Raw genomic sequence first — 12256 nt, 5'->3', positions numbered from 1 at the left:
TCTTTTAGTTCCTTATCTAATGTAAATTTCAATTAAGTATTTTCCAATTTTCTATATTAATCTGATTCTTTCAAGGGCCATGAGTGGGCAGTATTTTGCCACAAAAGAGAGACCATTTTCACAAATTGTTTGATTAGGTGTTGGGTCAAGTTTTACAGCACAGGCAGAGGCCATTCAGCTTCCTGTGCTGTCTGTTTGAATGATTTGTCCATTTTAGTTCTGTTCTTCTGATGCCTTTACAAAAGCAGGTTCCAAATATTTATTAATTTCCCTTTTTCATAGCTTTGTGAACACTGCTTCCATTTTTTTTGGTAGTGTAAGCCATGATCAGTTAACTCCCAGTACTGTTTGCTTTGTGAAGCATATATTTCTCCAACCATGTCCCTGCAGTGATCTGGTGATAACCTCAAAATGCTTTTAGTCAAAAGTTCCATATACTCCATACTACTTATGTCAGCTAGAACTTGCCTCTGAGCTGCAAGATTCTTGAGTCAAGCCCCAATCCATTGGTTGAGCCCATTCCAATGCAGGCTTTTTGATGAGACTTCAAACTATGGCCCTATCTGTTTGGGTAAATGTTGAGATTCTATGGCACTACTTCAGGGAAGGCACAGTAGTTCAGTGGTTAGCACTGCTGCCTCAAGCATCAAGGACCTGGGTTCAATTTCATCCTCTGGTGACTGTGTGGAGTTTGCACATTCTGCATGGGTTTCCTCCTGAGTATTCTGGTTCCCTCCTACAATTTAAAGACATGCAATTAAGTGGATTGGCCATGCTAAATTGCCCATATAGTCCAAGGATACATGGTTTAGGTGGATTAGCCATGAGAAATGCAGGATTACAGTTAGGGTGGGGTCTGCGTCTGGATGGGATACACTTCAGAGGGTCAGTTTGGACTTGATGGGCTGAATGGCCTACTTCCACACTGTTGGGATTCTATGAGTAGTTACTTAAGGTTATGGTCAACCTTAAGTTGATCAACATCAGTCAAAAAGCTGATCAAGTGATGAGCAAGTTGCAGTGCACAAATTGGCTGTTGTGTTTCCTACATTACGCCAGTGACCACCTTCAAAAGTACTTAATTGGCTGAAAGGCACTTTCAGTTGATTGTGAAAAACATTATATAAATGCTGGATTTGCCTTTTCTGTACTTTTTTTTAAAACCAGTCTCAATTCCCGTCTTCCTTTTAAAACTGTCCTCTAATGAGGCTATTTACAATACTCTTAGCTCTTGTTAGCTCTTTGGTTTATATCCACTTCTTGGCTGTGTTGCTCTGCCATATCCAGCGAATATTTCTGGTTGCTAAATTATTTTGTGACGGCTGTGTTGAGTATTTCAGCAATTCAGAAGTCACATGACACCAGGTTCTAGTCCAACAAGTTTATTTGAAACCTCAAGCTTTCAGAGCACTGCACTTTCATTAGGTGATTCGAAATAAACCTGTTGGACTAGAACCTTCTGACTTGGTCTACCCCAGTCCAACATCAGCACCTCCACAGTATTTCATAAGCCATTGAATAAGCTGATCAGCACCATAAACTACAGTAATCTCCCCAACAGTCCAAAATACCATCCAAATTGGCATCTACCTGAACCAAGGAGTTCACATTTCTCACAGTGGTAAAAAGAATTGCTTTCCAGATGTGAAGTAAATTATAGCAGTGTTGTGACAAGCAACAAATTCCTTTAACAATCTTGCCAAATGAAGTCCGTTGCAAAATATTCAGTATAAATATTTTTAGAAACCTATTTGATGGACGTTTTTGGACTTGAAGCAAAATTATTTCTGCAAGGCTTATGTTTCTGGATTTCCTTTTTAAATTTACATTTTCAGGGATTTTAGCAGCCATATATAGCCTGGTTACATTGTCGCTGCAATGATGTGGAGTCATTAAGGTACTGAAGAGGCACCGCTAAATACCACCATCAGCCCTGGAATCTGCACAATGTGGTTGTTTTGATGTGACATGAAGGAGATACAGGAAGAAAAAGTAATGATACCTATCATTCCCTGAATAATATGCTGTTATTAGCTTGCCAGAGAATATTTAATGGGCCTCTATTTGTTAACACAAAGCAGATTACTTATCCTGTGTTGTCTTGCTGGTAGAAGCATTTCAAAATTCTTCTAAACATTAACCCAATTCTCCATGTCATCCAGCAGTCTGTTGGATATACATACATAACCATTATAAACACAAGATTACTGTCTTGAGCATAGATCTACTTTCAATCTTTGATCCATTTCCTAATTTATATCTCTGTATTTCCTTCCTTAATTTTTTTATATAATTACTTGAGATGGAAGTGTCTCTGGTTAGGCCAGTATTTATTGCCCATCTTTAAATGCTTTTGAGAAGGTAGTGATAAGGCACTTTGGGCTCCTCAAGTCCTTGGAGTGTTGGTACACCCACTGTTCTGTAAAGGGCATAGATTCAGAATTTAGGTCAGTGATATAGATCCAAGTCAGGATGGTGCTTGGCTTCAAGGGGCACCTGCAGATGGTGGTACTGTCCCTAGGTAGTAGAGGTTTGGGTTTAGAAAGTGCTATTTGGGTTTTGGTGAGTCAGAGGATTGTGGATTCAAGTCTTACTCCAGGGGCTGGAGTGCAAATGTCAAGGTTGACACATCCTGTGTGGTGTTGAGGTAATGCTGCACTCTTGGATGTGCTGTCTTTCAGATTGAACCTGATACCAAGGCCACATCCCTAAAACCCCACATCATCATTTTGAGGAAGTGCAGTGGGTTATACCTGCAGTCCTAGCCAATAATCATCCCTTTACCAGCATCAGTAAAACAGATTACCACGTCGCAATAACACTGATGCTTGTGGGAGTTCACTGGAGTTCACTGTGTACACACTGGCTGTGTGTTTCCTATATTTGCCACAATAATTATACTTTGGAAGTGCTTCATTAGCTGTTAAGTGCTTTATGATGTTCTGATGTCATTAAAGGCACAATAGAAATACAGTAGACCCCTTTACCTAGAGGAGGGGTTACGCTCCAAGATCTACTGCAGATGGGTGCAAACCCATTCATTTAAAAGGGAAACGTACCTTCCCAGCAGCCTCCTGGTCCCTGGTTCTGGAACATTCCCTATGATATGTTCAGGCTGCAGTAAATTGGAAATCGGACTCATGGATATGGGGGTCACCGTGTAAAAGCTTTTCTCTTTAAATGCTAACTGTTGACCCATCTCTTGAAAGAAAGTCTTTAACTCCATTTTTTGAGGTGAAACTGCTCATGTTCTTTTCCAGATGTGGAAGAATACAAGCGCTATAGTGAACCCTGTGGGTTTCCACTTTTCATTGACAGATTGTAAATCCAGCTTTGCTAAATTTGTCTCTCTGTCAGTCTGTGTCTGTTGGTCACCCTCTCGCTCTGTCCCTCCTCTGCTTCAAATACAGGGCAATGACTGCATCCGGCAGACCAATGCAAGTGATGGTGGTGGCAAATACTCTTGAAGTGGAAGAGAGAACCAATTTTTCTTTGATTTAAAAATGAATGAGAGAATGGGGCAAGAGCGAGTTTGATGGGGTAATTTCTAACTTTGGGATCAGTTTGAGATCCTGCCTCAAATGGAAACTGTTCAATTGTTTTGCATGAAAGAAACAAATGTCACAGAATTTACTGCAAACACTTTTTGTTAACTTAAAACATGTACTGTTTTTTCTGTAGGTCAGGTGTCCTGGGATGAGTATCGAATCAAATTTCTTGCAAGTAAAGGGTTTAATGAGGAAGAGGTTGCAGAGAAAATCAAGAACAATGAAGAACTGAAGATTGATGAAGAAAGTGAGTCTGTGTTAGCAATAAACTAACAAAATGCACACATTTCTCTTTTGCTTTGTGCATCCTATACAAGCTGCTATTAATTTCAAGTCCAACCCCAAAAACTAAGCACACAATATTCAAGACTATATGGATGGTAAAAGAACTGGTATTCATTTCAGATGTGTACACAAACAACCATACATCTCTTATAAAGATACTGGCTCAGTAAGTGACCAACCAAGTTACTGTGACAGTTGTGCTTCTTTTGGTATTATCTAATTCCAATGAAGTGGTCTGTCGAGGGAGTATGATGGGTGACTGAGCAATCAACCAGCCTAAACTGCCATTGTGCACCTCGTGGTCTTTAAGCTCAAATAGCAGCTCAGCTTGCTGTGCCTCTTTCACCATGATCATGACTAATCTTTGGCTTCAGCTCAACCTTTTTGCCTGCTCCTTGTACTTCTTGTTTCCCAGAGAGTCCAAATATCTGTCTATCCAAGCATTAAATTTATTCAATACTGGAGCATCCATACCCTTTTGAATGTCAACACAGTACATAAATAGAACTTCGGAGATAGGGAATTTGCCTTCCATCTCTGCCTGGTGGAAAGAAAGGGATTGTTTTGGGATCATGGGTCCCTTTTAAAGTGAATTAGTATCACCTTTTTAAATATAGAAATCCTAATATTGGTCCTGAATGCCACCCAGTGAATCCTGCTTGAAAGACACAGGATGTCCATAAGACAAAGGAGCAGAATTAGGCCATTTGACCCATTGAGTTTCCTTCAGAGGGCAGTCACGAGTCAACTGCGTTGCTGTGGGTCTGGAGTCACATATCAGCCAGACTGGGTAAGGGTGGCAATTACCTTCCCTATAGGGCATTAGTGAACCAGATGTGTTTTCTGATAATTGACAATTGGTCATCGTTAAATGATTAATGCCAGATTTATATCGCATTCAAATTCTACCATCTTCCATTATGGCGTTCAGATTCCAGTCCCCAGAGCATTAGCTAGGTTTCTAGATTAACAGTTCAGTGATAATACCACTAAGCCATTGCCTTGCTTTTTATTGATTCAACCCCATTTTCCTGCGGTCTCCCTGTAACCCTTGATCTGCTTACTAATCAAAAACATGCCTACCTGAGTCTTAAATGCTCCTCATTTCCGTCCTAATGTCTTATTCCCTTAAGTCTGAGACTGTGCCTTCTAATGGGAGCATCATCTTCATGTCCACTCTTCATTGTCCAGGCCTCTCAGTATTCCATAAGTTTCAATCAGATTCTGGCCCTCATCCTTCTAAAGTCCATTGAGTGCAGACTTAGAGTCCTCAACTTCTCCTCACATGACAGGCCCTTTATCCCCCATTCTTGGAAAGCTCATTTGGACTTCGTCCAATGCCACCACATGCTTCTTTAAATATGGGGCTCAAAACTGCTGACGATAATCCAAATGCAGTCTGACCAGAGCTTGATACAGCTTCAGCAGAACATTTATACTCTTGTATTCTAGTCCATTTGAAATCGATGTGAACATTGTGTTTGCCTTGTTAACTGCCTACTGAACCCTGCCTGTTAACCTTAAAAGCATCCAGAATTAGGACTCCCACTTCCCTTTGTGCTTCACATTTCTGAAGCCTTTCCCTAGTGTGTATGAGACAGTAGTTGGAACTGGGTCAGATGTAGCTTGATGTCTGGTGGTTGAATAGACTTTTCTGTTTTTTACATGGATAATAGGTCATCAGAGACTATGGTCAGCATCTGTGGAAATATATTTAGCATAGGTGGAAATATTCATTGTGGAGTAAAAGACTGATCCGCTCACCTTAACCTTTCAAAAGACCTTCTGAAACCTGCAGAGCTTCCTGTTTTCTTTACCTCTCTCTGCAAACCTACAAAGTTAAGCGTTGCACAAAACCTCTAAGCGCCCCCTCATGAAGGGTAATTATGCTCACAGTGGTGATGTTATCAGTGTTGTCTCCAAGCCGCACTTAGAAATCAGCAAATTTTCAGCTATAACACAGTGGAAACATTTTTGATTTGAAATATCAGGTAGATATTTGCTATTTACATCTGGGGAAATTTTTGCATTGCTTAATCCGCCACTGAAGGGGTTAACTTTTCGATGTCAGAAAACTGAAAATACCTTCTGTTCCATTTGAGGACTCATTTATGAACCAAGTATTGAGAGTATTAACTAAGCTACAATTTAATATATTAGTTGTTCACCTCTCCCAATACACAGTTTTGTTCTGTTCTATTAAATTAATTCCTTGTTTATGCCTAACCGTACAGCACATTAACAAACTGATTTACATTCCTGTGATTTCTTACATAGTAGGCTTTCTCATATTACATTTGCCAGTATAGTGCCAATAACTGGGTGATTATTGTTCTGGACTGATACTGGTGAATATGTCCTATGCCCTGTTTGATGCCAATATTGTATGTCCTGCCTAAGGTTCATTAGCCAAAACTAAACATTGTACTCCAAATAACATTTGACTGAGTCACTGAATCTTCTCTTCTGTGTTCCAACTCCCTTAAGATATGGATTAGTATTCCCAATATTTGTTCTTTCGATTTGTTTCTATAATGTCTTGGACACTCAAATTTCTTTCCGTTCAAGATGATTAAATGTGAAGTCAGGGCAGCACTTGTGAATATGGTCATTTACAGAAAGAGAGAGTGGGTCAATCTACATTAAATAATAAAATTTAAATTGTGTTTTATAGTTTAAACAGTGTAGATTTTGATAAGTCAATCCCTAAGGAACTGATATTGTCCCTCTCCCTCAACTAAGGCATAGAGGGGCTAAGGATGTTTAAGAGCTCTTATGAAGGCTAATGCACCACTCTTTGAAATAATTTTACTTTTGAGATCTGGGGAATGAGAAGGGTTGGTGGATCGGGGGTAGTCTGGGTTACCATATTCTAGTACCTCCGATTGGTATTCACAGATGCGATGCTGGAAAGAACAAGTTTGTGCAACCTCAGCGTGAGGTTGTCTAGCTGAGACCACAACTGTAAGACTGAAAGCCAACTTAGCTGACCAACCACAGACATTGAGAGACATTAATTAATCCTTTTGCTTCCTGTGACCAGCTTTAGAGAAAACAAGAGAAACACTGACTACAGTTTAGAATATCAGCTGAGAGGTGAACAGGGCCAAGACATTTTTAAGATGGGAGCAGTGAAAGAGATTGGCCAGTAAAGTGAATATTCCATTCATGAGCCAGGGTGAAATGGCATCTTTGGTTATTTTCTTTTATGATGGATAATACTGAAATTGAGTTATATTGCAATGAGATTTACTGTAAATATTCTATTCATTTCACAATTTTAAAATAATTCAGATTGGTGAGACAATCTGAGACATATTATCATGGAAAAGATATTTGCCACTAATAATGAAGTCTTGGTCATAAAAGTCAGGAAGGTCTTGTGGTGCAATGGGTTGCAATCCTGCCTCTGAGCCAGAAGCTCCGGTTTCAAGTCCCACCACATGGATTTGTCTTCCATGATAGAAGCATTCCTTATGTGGTTCAACAGATTGATTATTTTGCCTACTCATGCTTCCCCTCTATTCCCCAAAGAAAAAGAACTAGTTGTGAAGATATAACAGACATGGCATAGGAATTCCTTCTGGGAAAGATCAGTGTCATTAGGACTAAAAGTGCCTAGTGCAGGCTTGAAATCTGTTGCATGGAGCAAAGGGGAAAGGGTAGAATGTGAACCTGAGGTCATCAGGTCAGTGGAGCAGTGACGGTGAAAATGGGTGGTGGTAATTCTGAATTTTGTAATGACGTTCTATGGTAATTGAAATTTGGCTGTTGCCCTTATTGAGGTTTATTTTTAAATTTTGTGTAGGTTCATGGTTAGGGCTTCAAACCTATCAACCTTTCTGGTTCTTTCCTCTGTCTGGATAGTCTCTGCTATTCCTGAATCATTGGAGAATTTGAACAGACCTGGTTAGATTTATGAATTGGTCACTCTTGTGCATTAGAAACAGTAAGAGCTCAAACATCACATTCCATTTAATATCTCCTTCCTCTAACTGTATGTATCTGATGACCTCCTTCCTTCAGTCAACTATTTCAAGCAAAATTTTAGTCTTGATGTTATTACTTTAGGTTCTGTAACAGGGAAGTGTTTCATGGAAGACCTTGTGGAAATTCACCAACACTGCATTTTTCTTTGTTTTGTGGAAGTGAAAAGCAAAAAGTTAGTTATTTAGTCACCATTCTTTTCTGAGCTTTGTGCAGCTTTGGATTTTTGTCTTAGGAGGTGGTGGAAATGGAGTCATTGAATATTCTTAAGGTTGGTATAGATAAATTCTTGTTGGGCAAGGGTATCAAAGGTTACCAGGAATGAATGGGAATGTGGGGTTTGAAGCACAAACAGATCAGCCAAGATTTTACTGAATGGCAGAGCCAGCTCAAGGGGACGAGTGGTTTTCTATTTCGTGTGCTTGTGTGTAACAGAACATGGCTAGGCTAGCAGGATGGGCAGACGTGGAGTAGATGGAATTCAATGCAGAGAAGTTTGAGGTGATGCATTTGGAGTGAATGGATAGCCAGAAGCAGTATAGACTTCAGCATAATTTTAAAGGGTGTGCTGAAGGGGCTACTGACGTGAGACAACCTTTTGAAGATGATTGGACACATTGAGAGTGCAGCTAGCAAAGCAGCATGTGAACTTGCACTTCATAAATAGGTTTGGAGGTCCTGGTGTTGGATTAGGGTGGACAAAATTAAAAATCTCAACACCAGATTATAGTCCCACAGATTTGTTTGGAAGCTGGTGCTTCCAAAGAAACCTGTTGCACTATAACCTGGTGTGGTGTGATTTTTAATTTGATAAATAGAGACATTGAGTACAAAAGGAGCTTTATAAAGTTCTTGTTAGACTATGACCAGAGTTCCAGTAATAGTGAAGATAAGATTTTCCATGTCAGGATTTTATGTGGCTTGGAGCAGACCTTGCAGGAGGAGGTGCATCTGCTGCTCTTGTTCTTCCAAGTAGGGTAAAGCTTGTGGGCTTGAAAGGTGCTCAAAGTTTGTGCGAAAATTTGTAGCTTGGGTGCTCGTTGTTGTGGTTCTGTTCGCCGAGCTGGAAGTTTTTGTTGCAAACGTTTCGTCCCCTGGCTAGGCGACATCATCAGTGCTTGGGAGCCTCTTGCGAAGCGCTTCTGTGATGTTTCCTCCGGTGTTTATAGTGGTCTATCCCTGCCGCTTCCGGTTGTCAGTTTCAGCTGTCCGCTGTAGTGGTTGGTATATTGGGTCCAGGTCGATGTGTTTGTTGATGGAGTTTGTGGATGAATGCCATGCCTCTAGGAATTCCCTGGCTGTTCTCTGCCTGGCTTGCCCTATGATAGTAGTGTTGTCCCAGTCGAATTCATGTTGCTTGTTGTCTGCGTGTGTGCATCATTTTATTGAAGACAATTGTAGACTAAAAATCTTAATCTATATTCTGCCCTTGACATAGCAAAACATCTCAAGTTAGATAAATAATTAAAGGGTAATTACTGGAAGATTTTCCATTTCCTTCATTTAAATGACACCTTGCCCCATCCTGTATTTTATTATTTATTTACATATTCTCCAGTAATTGACCATTCTATGTAGATCAGATCAATTGTCAGAATCCCCCCCCGACTGTTGCTGCCTTCCTCTTCCAGGGACTTTATCATGTGGTTAAAAACAGAAGTTGCTGGAAAAGCTCAGCAGAACTGGCAGCAGCTCAGAGTCATAGTCATATAGCACTGAATCAGACTCTTTGGTTTAACCAGTCCATGCTGAACATAATCCCAAACTAAAGTAGTCCCATCTGCCTGCTTCTGGTCCTCCCAAACCTTTCCTATTCAAATGTCTTTTAAATGTTGTAATTGTACTCGTAATCACCAATTTCTCAGGAAGTTCATTCCTCGCGCAAACCACCCTCTATTTCAAAAAACATCGCCCCTCGTGACTTTTTAAAATCTTTCTCCCCTCATCTTAAAAATGAGCCTTCAGTCTTGAAATGCCCATCCTCGGGGAAAGACAACTACTATTAACTCTTTCTCTATCTCTTACTTTTACAAGCTTCTATTAGACCGCCTCTCTACCTGCTACGCTCCAGTGAAAAAAGTCCCAGCCCATCTAACCTTACTTTATAACTCAAATCTTCTATACCTGGCAACATCCTGATAAACCTCTTCTGAACCTTCTCCAGCTTGATAATATCCTTCCTAAAACAGGATGACCAGAAATGGACACAGTATTCAAAAAGAGGCCTCACCAATGTCCTGTACAACCTCAACATGACTTCCCAACTTCTATACTCAAAGGACTGAACAATGAAGTCAAGCATGCCAAATGCCTTTTTAACCATGCTGACTACATATGACACAAACTTCAAAGAAATTATGTACCTGCACCTCTAGGTCCCTCTGTTCTATGACTCTACCCAGGGTCCTACCATTAATTGTGTAAGCTCTACCCTTTGTTGTATCAAAATGCAATACCTCGTATCTATTCAGATTGATCTCCATCTGACGTTTTTCAGCTCATTGACCCATTTGATTCAAGATCCCTTTGTAATCTTAGAAAACCTGGTGACACATCTCCAGTCTGCAAAGCAGCCCACCACCATCCTGTGTCTCCTGCCATTAACCCAATTATGTATCCAATTGGCAAGCTCACCCTGAATCCTACGTGACCTAACTTTACTAATTCGTCTAAAATGTAGAACCTTGTCAAAGGTTTTACTAAAATCCAAATAAACAACATCTGTTGCCCTGTCAATCGTTTTGGTAACTTGCTCAAAAAAACTCAACCAAATTTGTGAGACGTGAGTTTCCTCGCACAAACCCATGCTGACTATCCCTAATCAATTTTTGCCCCTCTAAATGTCCATAAATCCTATCTTTTATATTCACCAACAACAATTTACCCACCACCAAAGTCAAACTCACAGGTCTGTGGTTCCCCGGTTTCTCCTTGCAATCTTTCTTAAACTAAGTACAACATTAGCCACAGTCCAGTCAGCGAGCAACTTACCGTAGTTCTAGATGATGCAAATATTTCTGCAAGGGGTCTCATAATTTCCTTCCTTCTCACAACATTCTGGGATATATCGTATTGGGTCCCGAGATTTATCAACCTTTGTACTCTCTAAGACTTCCCAAATTTCCTGTTCTGTAATGTGAACTGCTTTTAAAACGCTAAAGTTTATTTTTCTGCATCCTATAGATGCCACTTCTTTCTTCACAGTAAAAACTCATGCAAAATATTTGTTATTTCTCCTGTCTCCTGGGGTTCAACACAAAGATGACCACCTTGATCTTTAAGAGGCCCTACCCTCTCCCTAGTTACCCTCTTGCTATTAGTGTATTTGGACAATCTCTTTGAATTATCCTTAACCTTATCTGTCAATACTATTTCATATCCCCTTTTTGCCTTCCTGATTACTCTCTCAAGAATGGTCCTACACACTTTATATTGATTAAGAGATTAAATTGAGCCAAGTTGTCTATATCTAAAATAAGATATACTTTTATACTTGACTAGAATCTCTTTTTATTCATTCATTGTTCTTTAAATTTACCAGCCTTACCCTTCTCTCGAGCAGGAACAAAATGCCTCCGAACGCTCATTATCACCCTCTTGAATGCCTCCCACTTGTCAGGCTTCCTTTTAGCTGAGAACAGTCTATTCCAATCAAAGTTTGGAAGTTCTTGTCTCATACCATTAAAATTTGCCTTACTCCAATTAAAAACTTTAACTATTATGAAAGCTTATCATTTTCCATAACCATTTTGAAACTAATAGCCTTATGATTGTTAGACCCATTGTGTCCTTCCACTTTTACTTCAGTCACCTGCTCTGCCTTATTGCCCAAAAAAAGATTGTTTTTTCCTCCCACTCTAGTAGGAGCATCCACATATTGATATGGAAAAATGTCTTGAGCTCGTTTGACAAATTCTTCACCATGCATACCTTTAACACTATGATAGTCCCAGTCAATGTTGGAAAATTAAAGTCCCCCACTATTAGAACCTTACTATACCTACTTATATCTGAGATCTCCCTACATATATTTGTTTCTAAATTTCTCTCTCACTATTGGGGGGGATATAGTGCAATCCCATCAAAGTGATTTTTATTTTCTTATTTTTAATTTCTATCCATACATTTTCACTGGATGATTTTTCAGAAATAGCTTCCCTAATTGTAACAGTAATGTATTCCTTAATCAAAAAGACCATCCTCCATCCACTCCCTCCTCCCCCATGCCTCTTTTTCTATCCTTCCTACAGCATCTAAAACCTGGAACATTGAGCTGCCAGTCTTGTCCATCTCTCAGCCAAGTTTCTGTAATAGCTATGACATCCAAATCCCATGTTCTTAAACATGCCCTGAGTTCATCAGCCTTACTTGTAAGATTCCTTGTGTTAGAATAAGTTCAATTTAGTTCTTTAGAGTTACTAGATACTCTGACTCTC

General features: G+C 39.8%; 1 protein-coding gene across 1 annotated transcript in view; it reads left to right on the top strand.

The window, feature by feature from the left end:
* sdf4 (stromal cell derived factor 4) overlaps positions 1-12256 on the top strand; it is an 85480-nt gene that overhangs the window by 56600 nt on the left and 16624 nt on the right. Inside the window, exon 3 of the mRNA XM_043675817.2 lies at positions 3682-3795. Within this exon, the coding sequence (XP_043531752.1) occupies positions 3682-3795 (114 nt within the window). The remainder of the gene's footprint in view (positions 1-3681; positions 3796-12256) is intronic.

Source organism: Chiloscyllium plagiosum, unplaced genomic scaffold, assembly GCF_037043375.1.
Source record: "Chiloscyllium plagiosum isolate Xiang-an unplaced genomic scaffold, Cpla_swu_hap1 HiC_scaffold_37, whole genome shotgun sequence".
In the NCBI taxonomy this organism is placed as follows: Eukaryota; Metazoa; Chordata; class Chondrichthyes; order Orectolobiformes; family Hemiscylliidae; genus Chiloscyllium; species Chiloscyllium plagiosum.
The sequence above is the reverse complement of the archived record's forward strand: the minus strand, read 5'-3'. Positions and strand labels throughout refer to the sequence as shown.